This window comes from Conger conger, chromosome 1 (assembly GCF_963514075.1).
Source record: "Conger conger chromosome 1, fConCon1.1, whole genome shotgun sequence".
In the NCBI taxonomy this organism is placed as follows: Eukaryota; Metazoa; Chordata; class Actinopteri; order Anguilliformes; family Congridae; genus Conger; species Conger conger.
In genome coordinates, this window is record NC_083760.1 from 80,369,622 (window position 1) to 80,391,098 (window position 21,477).

At 40.4% G+C, this 21,477-nt stretch overlaps 1 protein-coding gene across 1 annotated transcript; it reads right to left on the reverse strand.

Annotated features, from left to right (window-relative positions):
* Positions 1-5,619: 5,619 nt before the first annotated feature.
* LOC133139293 (nuclear factor 7, brain-like) lies at positions 5,620-14,585 on the reverse strand. The gene is made up of 8 exons (XM_061258735.1): positions 14,353-14,585; positions 13,595-13,763; positions 12,441-12,966; positions 10,837-10,932; positions 10,268-10,498; positions 8,752-8,774; positions 8,336-8,454; positions 5,620-7,670 (listed from the first exon to the last, which is right to left on the reverse strand). The coding sequence occupies exons 3-8, from the start codon at positions 12,861-12,863 to the stop codon at positions 7,141-7,143; spliced, it is 1,422 nt and encodes a 473-aa protein (XP_061114719.1). The 5' UTR covers positions 12,864-12,966; positions 13,595-13,763; positions 14,353-14,585; the 3' UTR covers positions 5,620-7,140.
* Between the last annotated feature and the right edge of the window lie 6,892 nt (positions 14,586-21,477).

The window sequence follows — 21,477 nt, forward strand, 5'->3', positions numbered from 1 at the left end:
CTCTATTACTGCATACTTGATAGACTGAATGGTTTCACATCAAGAAAAAATTTAATATTAGACAAAGGGATGCTGAATAAGCACAAAAAAATATTATTATTTCATTTATTTAATGAAAGCAAAGTTATCAGGTACCTATGTCATCCCTGTACAACAGTAATTGACCGTTTAAACTTAATAACCACCTTTAGCAGCAAAACTGAAAGCAAATGCTTCCAATAATTTCATAGCTGTCTGTGGATGAAATGTCCCGTGCCAGTTGCATAGTTTGTGTCCCTGTTTCTCCGCTCCTGTGTATTATATCCTCGTTCCATTCCCTGTTTTTCTGTTTACCCAGTCACGCCCCCCCATCTGTTACGTCCCAATGTGTAATCACACTCACCTGAATCCCATTGTGTCTCTTTACCTGTGTATATATATAGTCTGCTTGTTTCCTTATGATCCCTGCCAGATTGTTATGTGCCCTGCTTTGTTTGGCTTAATAAAATATGAGAATCTGCACTTTGACCACATATGAATTGCTTGATTACAAACAGTGGAAATAAAACGGTTCAAGTTACACTGTAAAACATGATGGTAGGCTATAGAAGTGACATGACATGTGGCTGATTTTTGTTCTTTGCCTCACCCTGTTGGAAGGCAAAAGGGGAAAATGTTAAAATGGAGCAGGGGGGCGTGACAAAATGAATTCCCATAAATTAAAATGGAAGTCTTGTAAGCTCACTGGGAGGGTTGTTGTGCGTGTGCAATGTTTTGTTATTGAAATATCTTACTATGTACTGGTGTTCAGGATGATGTTGATCTGAACAGATGCTCCAGGTCCTGTAGAATTTTTCATATTTAAGGAGAAATAAAGACCTCTCGTTAAAAATGCATGACATCTAATCCTAAATGATATTTTGCCAGCGGGTACTGCTGTACTGATGCACAGTACTGGATTCCCTCAGTCTTCCGCCATCTCTTGTCTGTATAATGCTGCTTTCTAGGTTTGTATTTAGCAATAACTGCAAAAAAAGAACTTGGTTTGTTAGAGAGGCTCTATTTACCTCAATTAGCCCACATACAATAACCTATGTTGGATGTCCATTATTACCTCCTCATTAAATACACATTATCTCATCACTGAAATGACAGACAAAGGCTTCTCTACTTCCCTTCCCAGACTATAGCACACATCCTTTCTGTTGGATTCCTTTGACTGGAGCCGAACTTGGCTATAAAAAAAAATATATATATATATTTTTTTTTTTTTTATTTCCCTTCCTCCTGACCCAGAAATCGATTGAGGTCCTCCATCTTTAAGGACATTCTGACACTTTAAATATTACTCCCAATCTTTCCTTTGAGCAAGGAAACTTCCTCTGTGGAAGTATTTTTTCATTAATGACCTATGGATCCACCTCTCCCCATCTTCCACATCTGTAACTGACACGGCTTCGAACTGACATTTGAAGGAGCAAGGACATTCCATTTCTTTTTCTTTGCCTCTTTCTCTAGCCTCTCCCGCTTCGGTGGAGCTAGGAGTAGAAAAAAAGAGAAGAAAAAGAAGCAAGTGGAATGAGCTCAGAGAATCCGTTTTTTGCAGCAAATTTCCCCTTCCCTTAACCTTTCACTCACTGTGGATGCCAGGAGCGTGTCAATGTCTTTACCCTCTAGGCACCCTGAAGTGGCACTGACAGAACCGTCTCCACTGAGGGCAACATGACAGTAGACATGCAGCATCTTCCTATACAACATCTGTAGAATCTGCCACTTCCTAACCACGTACTGAGCCAATCTCTTGGTTTAATTCCCGTCTCAACTCCTATAACTCTCACCTTAATGCATCTGCCATCAGACCTCAGTATGCTGCAGCTCACCCGCGTCCCGTCCCACAAAGCTGGATTACTGAGCTTTGTGGAACTTACGGAAATCACTCAATGTTGAGGAAAAAATTATGGAATCGTCAACACAAAAGAAATCACAATTAGTACTTTGTTGCTCCACCTTGGGCTTTTATGACTGCCTGAATTCTTCAAGGCACGGTCTGCACTACTGAAAAAACAATATTCTCCATCAAGCTGGTTCCAACTTTCTCAAATAGCACTTGACAGATCAGCTTTGCAGGATGGAGCCTTGTCATGGACCATTTTTTTTTATTTCCACCATTAATTTTCTGGTGTAGATCCCATTTAATTCAACCGATTTCTTACAGTTCTGCCACAAACATTGGCACCTGTTTCCGCCCATTTGTGCATTTCTATTTACAAGGCATATTGTTTTGAGTTTTCTATCCTGACGCTTTGATGTCTTCCGCGGTCTGTATGTTTTCCTTTGATAACCTTCTCATTTTGTTTATACTTTAGACACACCAAATTTTTGACACAGCTGACAGGAAACAACCAACATCTTTTGCCACACTCTGGATTGGATATCCTTCTTGAAGGAAACAATCCTTTCCATTATTTCAATTGACAGCTCTCTTCTTGGAGCCAGGTTTCCCTTCAATAAGTCAAGTCCAACAGCTCATTAAGGTCTGCAAACACTCCCTTTTAACTGCAGACTAATTTGAATATTCAGACTTGTGCTGGTATTTGTTTTAGAAATACATAAAATATTTTAATCTAATTTGTTTGAGGTACGTTTCATGAAGCCAGAATGCCAGGTGTTAAACAAAATTAGTTTTGTGTCAGATCTGTGATTTGTTTATTTGCTATGAAGTAAAGAATCTGGATGAACATCCTCTAAGTGTGCTGATTCCATAATTTGCCAGGGGTTGTATAACTTACCCATTTTCAGATATGTCACCCTCCTTCTTCTCTCCCTCCACGGGTATTGGTTCACATGAAATTCAAAATTTGCAGTTGCTAGCCTATCAGGCACCTAACATGGCCACTCTTTCATAACTTCATAAGGTCATTGGACCCACCCTGCACATCAGGCATAACTGTGTTCTGCAATCTTTGGGCATTGAAGTCTTCAATGCTGCAATCTTTGGGCATTGAAGTGTTCAACGCCATATATTGTTTTACAGTTATTTAGCTGACACCTTTATCCAAAGTGACTTAGTTGATTAGACTAAACAGGGGCCAAATACCCCTGGAGCAAAGTGGGGTTAAGGGCCTCAATCAAGGGCCCAACAGAGGCACGGATGTCATTGCGGACACACTGGGGCTTGAACACAGAAGCTTTTGGCCCACCGCTACTTTCGAGACCTAGTTTCACAACCGTAAATAAATTGTAAAAACAGTATCTTGGTCTCATTGTAGTGATACTTCCTCTACAACAGTGGGTGCCAACCTGTGTCAGCTGGTTTTCATTCCAACCTCAATTGGAATTGCGGCCCCAAAATGCTAACAAGCTGTTAATTTTTTTTAAATAGGTGCTTTTAATGTTTAGTGATCATCGTTTAGAAGCCGCGGTATGTCAGCAATAGTTATGCATACCATGAAGACCCATGTTGACATTGTGCTTGTTATGATTATATTGCAAACAACTGCATAAAAAGTGGATACAAAACGTTTTATCTGATCAAATTAAAGACTCAGGTGAATCAATAGGCTCCTATTTAGGATACTGAACAAGAGTGTTTAATTGCTCTCATGATTTTTTTTTCCTCCTTAAACATAGCAACACAATGTAAGTTTGCTTCAAGGTAGGGAACCACTGCTCTACAACTGTTTGAAGACTCTGACTTCAGTCTCTACCTTAATTAAGAAATTAAATTAATAATTATTTCAAAAACTACTTAAACGGTTGCTTAATTTGTCCGAGGTTATACACATGCCAATCTACAGAGTGGGATCACTTGTATTACAAGGAAGTGATTGGCTGTGTTCAAAACCACACGCTACTCACTCATTTTCAGCCTGATTTCCATTGAAATGCAGTGCGAGTAGGATGCTTAGTATGCGTTTTTCGAACACAGCCATTGAATGGGTATACAGCTCTGGTCTGGGATTGATTTCCAGCATTGCTTTGAAGGTGTGAAGGTATGCGGTTGAATGTGGAACATTCCAGATTGCAGACTGCAGTGTAACGCATTCCTGCACGGTGCAAGTTTTTAAAGGCAAGAATCTTCTGCATTTATAGAACCAAAGTGTTTCTCGCAGATACATAGGCACAATACATCCGGTTGAGGGTCATAACGACTTTAGCATCACTCTTTAGGTGGTTTAATCTGTGCTGACAGGTTTTTAGAGCTCTCCTCCAGGCAAGACACCTTTGCGGCTTCCTGAATGAAACCGCGCAGCTAGCAGCAGCAGTTTCACAAGCAAGCTCCACAATTAACCCAATATTTGCCATGGCAGAAACTCCCTGCGCATGATGTCGTACCATGAGTAGTACCATGCTGTAGTACCATGCTGCTGAACTAACACATAGCACATACATGTAAACTACAGCAGTGCATAGCAACAGAGTGTCATTTTCGGTGTTCACGGTGTCATCGATCTCTTTCATGTGTCCTTGGAGAAAGTGGGGATGGCTCTATCCACAGCTTGGTAACCATCCATCGACTATGTACCGTAACTTCGGAGCCCAAAAATAACAAAAGATTCCATGGACCTGATGCTTGCTTGACTGCACCGACTGCTGCCAAACTTCAGGAAATACAAGAGCACTAAAAAGCGATTGTATTTCCTGAAATGCATTTGGTAATGTATGCTAAAAGGATACTGGAAAAGCAACACACAAAAATAATCGGATGTATACTTATATAGACACACAGGTAACAGGTTTATTTGAGAAAATAATGGGGGTTTTTTTAAGTCAGAAATTGAGGTGCCATGAGGCAATTATGGACAAAAGTGCAGTTTTAACTTGGGTTGGTGCTTTTAGGGCCAAATCTAAATGAATGAAATATAATCCAATGTTTATATAAATTAAATCAAGAATTCCAGCCACGGTTCCTTTGACACCTGAATTTGTCAGTGATCCTCGTGTAACCCTTCCAAAGAGCTTGTTGGTATGGGGGTGATGCTGTACGGTTGAATTTCTGACTTGCTGATAGCAAGATACAACAAATCTGAATACAGAATACCTGGAGACAACAATCCTCTATCTGGCAAGCTTGTAATGCTTCCAGGTCTTAGAAACTTTTTGGATTATTGCCTGTTAATAGCGTGTCGTGGTATGTTTAACCACTTTTCATTTTAAGCACTCATAACAATTTATGTATGATTTGTGTAAGCCAATGAATTAGCAGTTCTTTGGCAGTCACCATGGTGATGGATGACAGAAGAATTTTACACCTCATAGTTATACCATACAAAACAGGAAGCGAAGAAAAGCCACAATATAGTTCCTGTTGTCTGAGAATTATTCAAATAAGTCAAATTTCATTGTAGATTTTAACATTTAAAAACATTTTATGCGTGCCAATTATTTTGACACTTAATTTTTTAGGAATATATTATTCAACTAAAAAGAATAAAAAGTATATATTAAGAATAAAAGTATATATTTCAAAATTTCATGTGCATAAAATATAGCCCATTATGTTCCTTCATATAACCTCTCATTTCCTCTATCCTTATCAAGAGTGCCAATAATTCAGGAACTCACTACGAACTAACATTCACATAAAAATAGAAAAATAAATCATAGAATAATAAAAATAAATCTGACCTGCACAGAATATTTTTCCAAAACTGCTTTGCTTGACAGCCTTTATTATGCATTGTGCAATATACAATTAGGAGATTTGTCTAAATTTTTTTCGCATTATTTTTGCTGGTCAAATGTAGTATTATCAGCTTGGGTACCTTTTTCAACCATGACTGGATTCTGCTCCAGTGTGAGAGACAGTTCAGATAACACTTTGACCTCATTTGAGGGAGATAATCAGTGAAGCAGAATGTTTGATTAAGTAAATTAAGTAAATGTAAATAGTTGAGACCAACAATCAACAAGGTAAGATTTATGACTCTTCAATGTCGAGCTACTATGGGAATACATGTCTGTTAAAGATAGAAAACAGCACTGCAATGTCATGTTCAGCTATTATTACTACAAAAACGAATTTTGTCATTTATTTGGAGTTGCACATTTTACAGTTTTAAGCGCCCTCTTGTGGACATTTTAAACTGATGAAAGTAAATTCTGTCATTAATTAAGCTGCAGCAAAATAAAACAATGTAAGTTTATTTTTCGTAACTTGTACAATTCTGTTGTATTCTGCAATTCAGGTCTTCTAATTTTGCATTGTAATACAGTTCCCAAAATGATTAAATTACAAGAAAGATAAGAATGATATACTGGCACGCCAAGTTGCATATTGACTGAGGAAAAGTACCCATACCTGTATAGATCATAAAATATCTTATGAAGTAGAGAGCAGGAAAATTGATGTACATACAGAGTCCCGGGCAACTATTCAGACCCACTGACACTTACAAATGATACTAATTTGCCCAATCAGTATTTCTAGTATAAATTTGTCTGCTCCAACAGAAATTTCAAATCCTTGATATAGCCACAATAAGATCCGCACAGCCGTTGGGCCCTTGAGCAAGGCCCTTAACCCTGCATTGCTCCAGGGGAGGATTGTCTCTTGCTTACTCTAATCAACTGTATGTCGCTCTGGATAAGAGTGTCTGCCAAAATTCCATTAATGTAATGTAAATACAAGCAGAGGAGCATGGATTCAGCAAATATTTGCAAAGACCAATACTTCCAGTGCATCATTGATATAACTGAGCATGGTTGTTTTAGCATATTTTCATATTTTATAAATCCTCCATCTGTTTACTTATGTAGGGTGAAGTTGTCCTATAAAGTCCCCAAACCCACTGAATCTCTCTGACGTGAAGAGTAAAAAGAAAAAAAAGTTGATAGGAATTATGAATTGTCTGATGCATAACAAGGAAAGCAAATAGATTTTTAATTTGAACATAGGCAATTAATCGTTGAAAAAGAATTATGGACAGTGGTCGCTCGCAATATTATTAAGTCAGTCCTTAATAATACTGCGTGCAACCACTGTCCACAATTTTATAAAGTAATCATTTTCTTATTTTTTTTCTGCATATCATGAAAGATCAAAAGACCCAAATCAGGCTGTCAAAGTACTTCCTCCGCCGATGACTCTGATCTCATCTCGGTCACACCAACAGCAAGGTGAAGCGGTGAGAGCCGGTGGCCGAGCAGGCCCGTGGGCAGTCAGTAGTGAATGGAGACCTTCGTCGGGGCGATGGTCAAGGCCTCCGCGTGAATGCCCGGGCCCAAGAGCGGAAACACGGGCTCGGTGAACGCGTCGTTGAAGGTACAGATGTGCTGCTCGTTGCTGGGGTCCCAGAAGGACACCGTGCCCTTTTCACAGTTGAGCTTCACCCTGATCTTCTCCAGCTTCTGCAGGTGCAGCTGCGTGCGGGGCACGGTGAGGGCACTGTACACCCCTTTGCTCAGCCCCACCGACCACACGCCGCTCTTGGGGGACATGGTGAACTTGCGTTTCCGGGGCAGCGACTTCTTGCACACGCCCACAATCCACTTGGGGTTTTCGCCCACGCAGACGTCCCAGCTGTGGCGTCCGGAGGAGAAGCCCTCCGAGCCCAGGACGAACACGCAGGGGTCGAAGCGGTCCCCGTTGTCTGGCAGAGGCAGCCTCTCCTTACTGCCAGACACGCCGCTCATGCCCGGGGACAGGGAGAGCCAGGGGGACGCAGTGTTGGGGTCCAGTATCACTGGGACTGAGGAGGCCAGAGAGACACATGAAATATAACCGCTTCCACAAAACATCAGCAATGACCCCTGACCCTGACACCCCCCGCTTTGTATGTAAACAAAACAAAAGGACTGAAATAAATTGCGCTTTACTTTGAAAAGTACTTAAAAAAAATAATTAAAAAAAATAATAGTAAACTCTTTTCCATAAACAGTCGTGTCAATGACAGCAAATGCCAAAGCAGAAGTCACCCTAGGGAGATTAATTTGTGGGTGGTGGGTCCTGTCAACGTAATGCTTTTCCCGAAGGGGATTCTGAGGAAATTTCCTTAAGCACAATAATGAGTATTGTTACAGAACTATAGCTGCTAGTCCCATAAAATATTCCCCATCCCAGCCTGAGCAGATGGGAACTGCTAGGGAAAGGTGAGAGGAACGTACCAGAAAATACATTGTTGCTCAGCGAGCAGCTACTACTACTACTACTACTACTACTACTACTACTACTACTACTACTACTACTACTACTACTACTACTACTACTACTACTACTACTACTACTACTACTACTACTACTACTACTACTACTACTACTACTACTACTACTACTACTACTACTACTACTACTACTAATTAGAGCGCACTAACAATGTCTTTTCACACAAACACAGAACCTGTGTTTTGCACTCACTGTGTGGTATGCGTGACTGCATCTGCTCCCACACTCTGAAGGAGAGGTCTCCGAGGTGTTGGGCCACGTTGATGAGCGAGTCCGGCACCTCGGGAGGGTCCCCAGCAGTCCACTGAGCTCTGCAGTGACATCCAACAGTCAGCCCCAAAATGGCGGTGGACCACGGGCGGAAAGTCCAGGGGTCAGAAAGTAAAAGTCCTGCTATGCGCTTCTTCCACCCATGGAATCAGCCAGCTCGCCCTCGCCAATCAGTTCTACCTCCCCGGCTGAAGAATTGTGCAATAATGAGCAAATTCACGTGACCGGAACAAAAAACTGAGGAGGAATTTTACTTTCTGGACCTGGATTTTCCACCTCTGGTAAGGACTCAAATTCAGTATAACATGGCAAAGAATTAAAGATGCAGTTCACATTACCTTCTTTTCAAGGCTTGGAAGTTCTGTGAGAGGAGGAAAGAAATATATTTTTAAAAAAACTACATTTAAAGCAGGCTTATGCACATTTAAACACTTATATGAAGATAACGTTATGCTGTAGAAGCAGATTTCACAGTTTTAGAGTTGTTGAAAATAGCGCAAAGCACTAGGGTTGTATCCGAACCCAAACGTCCTATTCAGAAATTCCACAGTAATGTCAACCGCAGCATGAAACAATACACTTACTTCCCAATTAAACGTATTATGTCCCAAACAGTCCATTTTGTAATCTGATAAAATGTAGGTTAACAGGAAAATGCTTTAAATAGTATTTATTAGTCCCATTACCATTTAAATCATTTAAATTTCAGATGCGTCACATCCATAACGCTGGCAAATCTTAAAAATTGTTATTTTTATGTTCAGCCAAGCCTCCTACATTACATTAATGGCATTTGGCAAACACTCTTATCCAGAGCGACGTACAGTCGATTAGACTAAACAGGAGACAATCCTCCCCTGGAGCAATGCAGGGTTAAGGGCCTTGCTCAAGGGCCCAACGGCTGTGCGGATCTTATTGTGGCTACGCCGGGGATCGAATCAGCGACCTTGCGTGTCCCAGTCATGTACCTTAACCACTACGCTACAGACCGCCCTTTAGCTAATAACATTACATGGATATCAAACTTTCTGCATTACACTTTAAAGGTACAATTGGTCATTTTGGACTTATAACGGTTAAATGAGGAATTGCAGCAACAAAGACGCTCAAAAACCGTTTATCCCACCCCTTCTCTGTAAACGCGCTGAAGTTGAAACGCCATTGGCTGTGTCAATTAGAACCAATTTTTTATTACTGAACAGCTGTATAATGTTTCGGTACAGAGTTCCGGCCCATCAACTGCATATTTTGAAACCCGAATTTAAGGACTATAAACATAGGCAGAGGGTGACATGTCAGTGAGCCTTTTTCAATGATAGGAAGGGATTTACAATGGACTTGCAGCAATGTACAATCTTACCTATTGTACCTTAAACATTCAGTTTTTAGAAAGTGTATAGTCTCCCCAGAATACCTGTCTTTCTGCATCACATCCATTAGTTTCTGGCTTAATACACATATATATATATATTTTTTTTTTTCCCCCTCAGCCAAGTCGGTGCTATGATAATATGCATTAAAAAGAAATTATGATGTAAGAAGAGTAATTTTTCTGAGAGATTTTGTTTGTCATTTTGGGTCCAAATGTCACATCCATAACGATGGAATTGGCCAGGTGTTATTTAAAACTGAATGCTGAGAAGTGAATGTTTTCAATAGATAATGAAAAAATTAATTGATACAGTAATGGGCGATAACGAAGCAATCTGTAGCTGCAGTGCTGTGGGGCGGTGGAGGGGTGAAGAGGGGTGGAGGTAGTAAAACACAGGGCTAAAAGGGCCCTGTAAACACCACTGATTGCCGATAGTATAATGCTGTCCCTCTGTGAAATGTTGGTGAAGGTCATTTCCCCACCTGCAGGAAACATAAGTTATCCGCTCCCATCTCCCTTTTTACAGATCGGATAAGATCAGTCAGTGCAGCAATGTCTCGGTTAAGACTGGCGATCCTTTCCGCCATCCCCCGCTTCTTCAGCTCCTCCTCCTCTCTCAACATGGCAATCCTGCCTGCCTCCGCCTCACTCAGGAAGCCATGGAGTTTCTCAAACTCCGTCTTTATGAGTTTCTCTGTCTGCTGAGCTTGGCTCTGGGGGAAAGCATAAGACACGGTCCAACACAGAACTAGAAAAGATTTGTATCGTTTGTGAACATGCACCTCTCAAGCGATTAAATGTACAGTAAGCAATATGTTTACAGTAACATTTTGTTCATCAACAACACAAAATTGTAAAATGACATGGAAAAAAGAACAGGAAACAAGCAAGCTTATTAATACAATTAAGCATTATAAACTTGAGAATGTTTAAGTGAAGCCTTACCATAACATGAACTAAATATTCAATTCACATCTACATTTATGTTGGAAATACACTTATTCACACATCTGAATTGCATTCATTCAAAATGATAAAACAGTAACTTTACCTGGATGTACTCCGATGTGGCATTATAAGTGCGCTTAAGTCTTTTAAAAAATTCATATTTCTCGTCCAAGACTTTCAATTTAATGTCCAGTTCCTCCTAAAATGAAAATTATTATTTTTATTGCAAAGTGCCATGTGTTTCTATGTAGAAATATACTTTGTGCAGCACTGTTCATAAACTTTTTGCACAAGACTTTATATAGGCTTGTTGTACAATAGTAAAAAAAAAAAGTAAAAAAAAGAAAAAAGAAAAAAAAGAAACGAGCAATAGCATAATCGCACGATATGGCGAACAGAAGTGTTCATAGTTTACCTGTACCGAACGGCCCTAAATATCTGACAACGTCTTTGTAACAGTAACGTTAGGGAGGACAACCGAAAAATGTACTTCCGGAAATCAACATGAATATTGGGATTAAAATCTCAGTTTAACCTTAAATTAACGTGTTGTGGACAATAATTCTGCTTAGGTGCCATTTTAATGTGATGAAATGACTGTTTTGTTGCCTTTAAACGCTCATTTTACCAGCATTCCTTCAAAGTTGAATGCTGGACCCCGACGGCACCGAAGAACAGGCAGATTTCACTGCCATTCCATTGTTTACATTTATGGAGCTCGAAAATGGTGACGCAACAATAGCTTTTACTGGTTGACTTCACGAGCGCATACATGGCAGTTGGTGGCAGTTCGAACTGTCAAAAGTGTGACTGTAGGCAGGTCAATATTTTCGCTGGATACTCGGTATGTCCAGCCTTATAAGTCCAAAGTCCCTGGTTACTTTTTAATAGTTTCAATGGATTTTGACAATAGACATGTCAGACTTCAATCATGTTAACGCTCTCGAGCGTGCGCCTACGTTTAAGTAGCAAATAACCGTGTTGTAGCCTTCTAACGTCATTTACATAACATCTGCTCTCTGATCACGCGGAATGATAGTGGCCAAGAGAAATTAATGACGATTCAGAAAATGTATAACTTTTAAAGGTATAAAACAATCCTATGGTGGGACTTTTGCCATTTTGGATGGTGCGACAGAAATTGTGCCGTTGAACGTAACCGAATGCTTTTATTTATATCGTTCGAATGACCAAGTGCGGTTAAAAAGCCAAATGTACGGCTTTGTGCTATTTGCGTATGCTAGCTACATCATGCTAACATCGTACAGGGACCAGTAAAGGCGTAGAACACGCTAGCACTTAGTTATTGTAACTGTGACGTACTCGCAATACTTGACTTCAGGCCTACTGCACGCAAGCAAGCACAAGTGCTAACTTTCCCCTTAAATAGGAGCTTTACTTTAGTCCAGGTTTGTTTATTCAATCTAACATCGGTCCACACTTTACAGCACAAACTACACTGCACGTATCTAACTTTGATGTATTAATGTAAAATAGGTTTACTTAAACATTTGACAAGTTAGGCATACTGGTGTTTGAAAAAAGTATCTATTTCCGCATGTGTCATAAGCAGTCATGTTGAGGGCAATTTACATAATTTCCAGCTAGTTGTTTGTGGTAACTTATAGCAAAACAGTAAAAGAAAGTGTTCAGGAGAACAAGCACATAACACAAGTATTTTTTTCCGAACATTTTTTGTTATCTGACCTTACACCACGGTACGGCCGTATCCAGCGGCCTTATTCCGTGGCCTGGGTGCTGGGTTGTGCAGTCGATGCATACGGGCACCTCGCAGTGCTCGCAGTACAGCACCAGCTCTCTGCTGTGTATCCCACACTGCTTCTCGGCTGGGACCGGGACCCAATAGCCCTTTTCCTTCTGGTAAGACTCGCATGTGTTCTTCAGCGCCAGGTTAGGAATGGGCTGCTCGTTGTCACAATCCTTCCTACACACCGGACATATCCGTTTCCCTTTCTGCTCCCTGCTACGGGCAATGCAAGCACTGCAGACGCTGTGGCTACAGGACAAGAGAACTGGCTCTTTGTAGATATCCATGCATATCGGACAGCTTAGGTCTGCCTCCAAGAGAGAGGGTCTGTCTCCTGCGTTGTCAAACATGAACTCGGCCATTGTTTCCCCGTCTAACGATGACGAATTTACTTTCACTTCCCTCGCGTTGGAGCAGCAAGCTTCCCCGCCCTGTGGCTATGGAGACAATCCACCTGCCCTTTTTCTTGAAACACATGAAATGTTGTAATATATTATATTGCGTGTGATGGGACTAGCAGCAGTAACTGAGATGTTAATCGGGTGGATCGAACAGCTTCGACAACATAACTGTACTTACTATTTAATTGTATAATAGCAGTGTAATGGTTAGTTTTGGGACTACTGAGTGTTCTGAGTGTATTAGATTTTTTGTAACCATCTTGTTGGTGCATTACCGCCACCAAGTGGACTGGAGTATTAATTAAAGGAATACAGTAAGAATTCGGTGTACAGAACAAAAGCAAAATAGCCAGGGGTTCATCTTGGGCTTTTCCGTGAGAATTATTTCTCTTTTCTCTTCAGGTTTGCCAACAGTTGAACCAGCATTTGTAACACTCATTTTGCATGCGCAGGAAAAAGATTACGAAGAGAATCCAATGCAAAACCAGCAATACAAACAGCCACAGAAGTCGCTCATAACTTCATGAAATCCAGCGCTGCACTAGCCGGACGTCACAGTCCAAACACTGCATCAACCTCTCATCACGACAATCAACAGACCGAGACAACACGCCAATTTCCATTCGGCAGCAACCAGTTCAAACCGTTTCCAACAAACCAACATAACAGCAGAACTCAAACAGGTTACATACCGCTAATCACCATGCGATGTTGCCCGGCTGATGCGATGCGATGCGCCCTGGCTGGGATCAATCATTCAATTTCCATCAATTTTCTCCGCGTCCAAAGCGTGGCTTGATGAGTCCCTCGCAGCTCCAATTCAACTCAATTTGTCTTGTTTTTGCTGACAATGTAGAGCGACTATCGAAAAACGTAAAACCATAGTCGCCGAGAGGCTAAGCAGGGGAAACCTTTACCTGCCGGACGCGCTGTCAATAAATCTTTTGCGTTTTACATATTTATTGCTGATAAAAACACAGTGAAACAACTTCCCAAAGTTTAGAAAACAATTAATTTGCTAGTGTTGAGCGTTCAAAAGCGTTCAGCAAAAGTGAGACTTCTCCCCTCACCCTCTCAGTTAATTCATGAGAAACAGCCGGTGAAGAGCAGCTGACTTTACTATAGTGCTGCTGACGTACCACCAACACCACGTGACTCACATCCTTGAAAGTGACCATATATTACTCTTCTCTTGTTGTATTACTCTAAATTCCAGTAAAACTTTCATTGAGCATTGACCGTTCACTTAAACATTTGACAAGTTAGGCATACTGGTGTTTGAAAAAAGTATCTATTTCCGCATGTGTCATAAGCAGTCATGTTGAGGGCAATTTACATAATTTCCAGCTAGTTGTTTGTGGTAACTTATAGCAAAACAGTAAAAGAAAGTGTTCACGAGAACAAGCACATAACACAAGTATTTTTTTCCGAACATTTTTTGTTATCTGACCTTACACCACGGTACGGCCGTATCCAGCGGCCTTATTCCGTGGCCTGGGTGCTGGGTTGTGCAGTCGATGCATACGGGCACCTCGCAGTGCTCGCAGTACAGCACCAGCTCTCTGCTGTGTATCCCACACTGCTTCTCGAAAACAATTAATTTGTTAGTGTTGAGCGTTCAAAAGCGTTCAGCAAAAGTGAGACTTCTCCCCTCACCCTCTCAGTTAATTCATGAGAAACAGCCGGTGAAGAGCAGCTGACTTTACTATAGTGCTGCTGACGTACCACCAACACCACGTGACTCACATCCTTGAAAGTGACCATATATTACTCTTCTCTTGTTGTATTACTCTAAATTCCAGTAAAACTTTCATTGAGCATTGACCGTTCATTAGCAGGTTAATGAGAACTGCCACTCACAAAACTTTGCCAAATCTTTTTGTTTCTCTCGTTCAAGGACCAGGGGTTGGTGACAATAGGAAGCCTTCCTATTGAAGGTAACCGTGAGCAGGCTGAATATGCAGGGGTTGATGACAATAGGAAGTCTTCCTATTGAAGATAACTGTGAGCAGACTGGTTGTGCAGTGGTTGATGACAATAGGAAGCCTTCCTACTGAAGATAACCAAACAATTCTCCTGACGGTCTCCCAGCACCTCAACAGGGTGCAGACACAAATATCCTTTGTGGATATCACCAACAACAGGAATGATCAGACAAATAGTTGTCTATCAAACCAATCCCTCCGCTGCCACCATTTTTGTTACGACCGGCATTCAAGCAGTCAAAACAAAACATGGAGACCAGACATGGAAAATATATTTTAAAGAGTTTTATTTTCAATAATGTGTTTCTGTCTGAATGTGTGTCAGAGTGAATCAGTTTAGGGGTGTTTGAGTGTGAGTGCAAGTGGAGTGTGGAAATCCTAAATAACAAAAGGAAGACCAAGTCAACCAACAACCACTGTCAAAGGAGTGAGAAATCACTCTCCTGAGCATCTGGGTGAAGCCATTTATCAAGGTTCTCTCAAGCGCAAACACCCAGGAAAATTGGCAACTCATCAAGTAATTATCCAATCAACCATTAGACCATTCCAGGGGAAGGGAGGGATTGCACGCAGCACTGCCACCTGCTGGACGACAGCAACAACCTCAGCTGAGGAAGACCAGGCATGGTCGTCACAATCACAAAAAGAGAAGTTTCTGTTCATGTCACTTTTAACTTCCTGCATGTAGTGTTTGGCGGGGTAGTATTTATGAATCATTTTGAAGGACACCTCCTTAACTTTATTCACAATTAGGTATTTAGGTAGAAAGGTACATAAGTGCAACTATTCCTTTAGAAAGTGAATTATATGATGCAATATTTTGCTTTATGACCTTCATAGAAGAAGCTCTAACATTATATTCTGCTTTGCACCCTCAATGACCTACATAAAATTTCACTCTATACATTGAAATCTTAGGGCACAGCGGGGTATTTCTTGGGCGCAATATATCACAATGGACTGAATGTCATACCAAATGACAGAATGAAGTCGCAGGTGCATATTTTCAATTAATTAAATCTTCATATCTTTATCTACAGAAGTAGAGGGTGTGCATTTGTGACAACTTGCCCCAACAGTTTTCCAACTGAATAACAAATTTGAGGCGCTAGTGGAGTCAGATAACGCAACTTGCCATTTACACACCGACAGGTGGGTTCGTTATGGAGCTGGCCCCGTGGTCCAACAGTCAGCCCAGCCAAAAACTCTACTTTTGGGGGGACTCTATAATGAGGGATGTCAGAGGTAAGAGGACAATTACACACTGTTTACCAGGCACTACAGTTAATGATATGCACGTGTCGGGTCCGATCCCCTCACTAGGTCGGGGGATAAACCGTTTCAGCTGTGAGACTGCTGGGCCTCAACGCCTGGCTCTCCTCTGCACGTGCTGATCACAAGCTGAACTTGACAATTTGAACTTGTTGTCGGAGCAGAGAGGCCTTTTCAGAGCAGATGGCCTTCACCCAAATGGAGTTGGAGCACGACTGCTCAGTTGCATCCACCCCCCAGTCTTCCCCCTCCTCTTCCGAATCATCTCACCCTTCCCCATCGTCCACCTCCCACTCATCTGATCCCGTCCTAGGTCTGAACACAGGCCTGGAGACCCCACCCTAATAATATCAGGTAATAATATAATAACATTATTTCTGAAAATTATTTGCATTTTATGTTTCTTGTTGAGACCTGGATTAACAGTGACGGTATGGCAACACTTATCTAAGCTTGTCCCTCAAACTATAACTTCTTCCAGTCAGTAAGACAAGGGAGAAGAGGAGGTGAAATAGCTGCTATTTTCTCCCATCATTTTAGCTGTACTGATGTTGATTTAGGTACAGTTTCATCTGTCATGCTTATTTTAACATTATATAGGCCATCCTCAGTATTCCCCCAGAGTTCTCTGAGCTTATGTCCAGTGTGCTCACTAGTTATGACCGAATCATCTTAAATGGGGGACATTCATTCATTTATTCATTATCCTAACCCGCTTATCCAGAATAGGGTCGCAGGGGGGACTGAAGCCTATCCCAGCATACATTGGGCGAAAGGCAGGAATACACCCTGGACAGGTCGCCAGCCCATCGCAGGGCACACACACCATTCACTCACACACTCATAGATATGGGCAATCTCCAATCAGCCTAATGTTTTTAGACTGTGGGAGGAAAACCGGAGTACCCGGAGGAAACCCACGCAAACACGGGGAGAACATGCAAACTCCGTACAGAGGCCCCGGCCGACAGGGATCCGAACCCAGGACCTCCTTGCTGTGAGGCAGCAGTGCTACCCACTGCACCATCCGTGCCGCTAAATGGGGACATGAATATTCATATTAATAATAGTGCCGACTCCAAGGCCATAGAATTTATGAATCTGTTAGACAGCTTAGAATTAATTCAACATGCCAGCGAAGGCACCCATTAGCATGGTAATATACTTGGCTTGGTAGTTTCACAAGGAATATGCAACAACAATGTTTCAGTGTCCGACATTACTGTTTCTGATCATTACTGTGTGTACTTTGATGTTCTACTAAATGCCTCAAGTAACAAAAAAGAAATAACAATTCAAAAGCGATATTTAGATGCTCCAGTAGAAATAAAAAAGATCAGAGCATGTGAAATCCGTTGATCTATGTCCTGAGAACTGTTCGATTAATGAAATGGTTGATGTCTTCAATAGCAATTTAAGGAGCATGTTGAACAAAGTCACCCCAGTCAAGACTAAAAAGACACTCTGTGATAAAGTGGCACCATTGATAAATAACATGATCTGTGAGCTGAAGCGAAAGATCATTGCAGAGAACAGCAGCAACTCTAGGCTACTATTTTCAGCTATCGATCGATTATTAAATCCCAGGCCAGTCTCTGACATTTTTAACCAAGCTTCTCCTTCACAGTGTGAGGAATTTGCACATGTCTTTAAAAATAAATAACAACAATTAGAGCTGGTATTGTTAGAAACACTGGTAACTGAGATGATCTTACGAGCTTTACAAGTATTTCTGAGACAGAGCTCTGTAAAATTTTAGCACAGGGTAAACCTTCAACATGTCATCTTGACCCTGTTTGTACCATATTTTTGAAGAATGTTTTGAAGAGTGTCAAAAATGTTAAAGGCTTTTAAAACTGCAGTTGTGAAAACGATTCTAAAGATTCTAGTTTGAAGAAATAATTTAGATCATAGTGTCCTCAGCAACTACAGACCTGTATCCAACTTACCATTCATGAAAAAGATACTTGAAAAGGTCATTTTTTAGTTTTTAACTTCTGTATTTATTATTTTATTTCTGTATTATTAATCTACAATGTGTTGTCTTTGTAATTTTTTGTAATTGGCTAAATATAAAGCACTTTGAGCTACATTTTATGTATGAAAGGTATTATATAAATAAAGCTATTGTATTATTATTATTATTATTATTTATTTATCTATTTATTTTATTAAATTATTATTATAATAGGTAAGTTGTCACATCGGATCTCATCAACAAATATCACAACCAAGTCATTGGGAATATTGATCTTTTGATCTTTTTTTTCTCCTTTAAAATTCAAAACCAAATATAACTTAACAATCAAATCAAATGGCCAGCTGGGCCAGATCTGGGATGGGTGGGGCCCCAAATATTTGCTTTTTAGAAAGATTATAGATCTTCAAATACACTAAGTACCCCTCTTTCTCTAAGATGCCATTAAACCATCCTGAAATCTAGGTTGGCTGGAGAAAAACGCTGAATTTATATAGTCGTTGCTATACCTTCTCCCGCCACCAAATATAATGCCCGATGTTGGGGCAAATTACCCCACGAAGTGTATTATTTTTCGGTAACAAAGTTAGTGCATTATCCCTCTTATACAATGGCCACTTGCCAAAGACAAAAAATAATTTACTCATATTTTCTACATGCTCTACCTTTGCAACTGCTCGACAACCACCTGTCACAACCAATGACTGATGCCAGTGACAATGATCTAGAAAGCTATCTGTCTTTATGCTCGCAAGGGTTTCTGCCAATAGCTTTGCCTATGGTTAACACACATGGTGAGATACTATATATCTCTATACTATATTTCAAATGCTATTTAGTACTACAATGATAAGCCATACTGTTTGAAGAATTATAATTAATTATGTTAAAATGAATAAGTCAGTCATTAGAACTGTGTGTCTGTTAAAACAAATTGAGCTGCAAAGTCCAGTTTGTTTAATGAAAGTGCAGAGAACACTTAATCAGGTGTTTACAAACCATGGCATTGGATGCGGCCTGTTTTGACTCTGTGATGCAGTCCAAGAGATGTGGGTCTTTGCAAAGAGATGTTTTGAGTTAGTGATCACCAGCCCAATTTGCCTGCATCATTATATAGGCGAAAGGTTAAGACAGCTCAGCTTTCATAGAGTGACAGAACATATTAAGACGGGTTAAGAGAGACAATGTGATGATTTATGACAAATGATTGGTTAGCTATAATATATAAAGACTAGGATACTTCCTACTGTTACTTTGGAATTCTCTGATCTCTGGAAGTTCTCTGGAGCGCACAGACTCCCCAGATTAATCTGTTTTATTTTTAACTAAGGATTTATAATGAGCAACTACTGAGTCTGAATATTTCTTCAACATCATTGCTGCCAAAACAACTTCACCCACGTAAAAGGGACGAGGAGGAAAAGAGACAAAAAATATTTCCTCAACAAAACCCCGAAAGAAAGAACGCTTCGTTCGCAGTTGCCTATATTCCAGAACGACCACTAGAATATAAGCAATGAGAAGTAAGTAGCCTACCCTACAAAAACGTTTTTATTCATTGATTGCACATGGGTTAATCTGAATTTCGTTATGCTATTTTACAGTTGGTATTGACAGTCAAGCTTATTCTCACCATTTGTACAAAAACTAGCCTACAAGAATGATGAATATTTAACATAGCCGATCATGTTAATTCATAATGTGCTATGTGTAGACTAGTGTCAAATTTAACGGGTTAACACATGCGATTAATTTAATTAGCTGCAGTTTCTACTTACTTAGGCTAATTGTTAAAGATAGGGTGGTTAAAGATAAACCTGGTCATATATCTACACTTATGCCAAAATAAAGGTGTTTAGCACTCAAATAAATGTGGTCTTTGTTTTGTTTTCTGCGTTAATGTGTCGGAAGAAAAGAGCAAATTTGTCCGAACATTAATTTTCCGAAAAATGTTATAGACTACATAGATTTTTTGGTGTTTCGTTAAATAAAGTATAACACATTCAGTAACAGGCAGAGATAAAAACTTGATCGAGGCTGTGTTGTCCTGATGTGCTTGGAGCAACCTACCAACCGATTGTCTTATGAAACTGCAGGGCAGTTTACGATAATTTATGCAGTTTTAAAGCGAAGGGAAAATATTGATTTGATTTAGTTTTTAACTGTTTACTGCTCTTGATAATCATCATTTTCGAAAGCATATTCAATTTTTTTTACAGCTGCCTCAGCCTTTTGCACAGTTCTTTTAAGTTAGCTCAGAACCGTCAAGATTATAAAACATTTCAAATGTTGTGTTGCAACAGCTCCTGGAAGTACTGTATGTGACAAAAAGCAGGTTTAACAATTGTGAGTGATGGGATAAACAGATGACAGACTAATTTAAAGTGAGTGTGATTTTAGTCCATAGGCATGCAGAATACCTGAAGTTTTTTTCGGTGGTGCTAATGGTCACATTGGCTTTCCTGGTAAGTATTGCATGCGCTTATATTTTTACTGATATAAAAATAGCAAAAATGCAAATACATTTTTGATCAAAAGCTAGTGAGACAGCAGGAAATTAAGAAAACGAATTCCAGAATAAATAATTGATTTCAAGAAACGAGAAAGGTCTAAATTCCAGTGAGGTATGACCAAACAGACAGGAAAATCACCACAGCTATAACTGGGTGGAGTAAGATTATCTACAGCTCTGTATTAAGCCCCGACTGGTTTCATTTGCCCCATGAGAAAATACACCAATGAGATCATCCCCCGCGATCGAGAAACTCTTAATATTACACACTGTGGCTCACAAGCCACCGGGAGACAGACCACTGTGTGTGATAATATGCAAACGACTGTGACTATTGTCCCAGCGGTGACCCCACCCACTGGGTGTGTATACAAAATAAGGCTCAGCAATGCTCCTCGGTCCCCTCAGATAAAGAATCCCACAACCTACCAATGCTGCTGACAGGAGACAGACTCACAGTTAAGGACAACTATTGACTGAATCCTGACCTAACATTTTAGGGAAGATGTTTCTGGACCCAAGCTTATGTTCTCCTCATTACAGTGGGTACATACATTGTAATCACTTGAAAGAGCTCCAGAGAAGAGTCATGTAAACTGGTATAACATTGGATTGTATAACATTGGATTTTCGTGCTTCTCCATAATTTAATCTTCACCCATCTCTATATGATGATAATAGGGCATCATTTGGATGAAGAAAGACACAAAATCAAAAAGATTGTTCCCTGTTCCTGCCTCACATCACAACAGCACTAAATCTGATGACCTGCACATCCCTCTCACCCCTCTCACCACTCTCACGACCAAGCCTGTGGCTCATATTGGT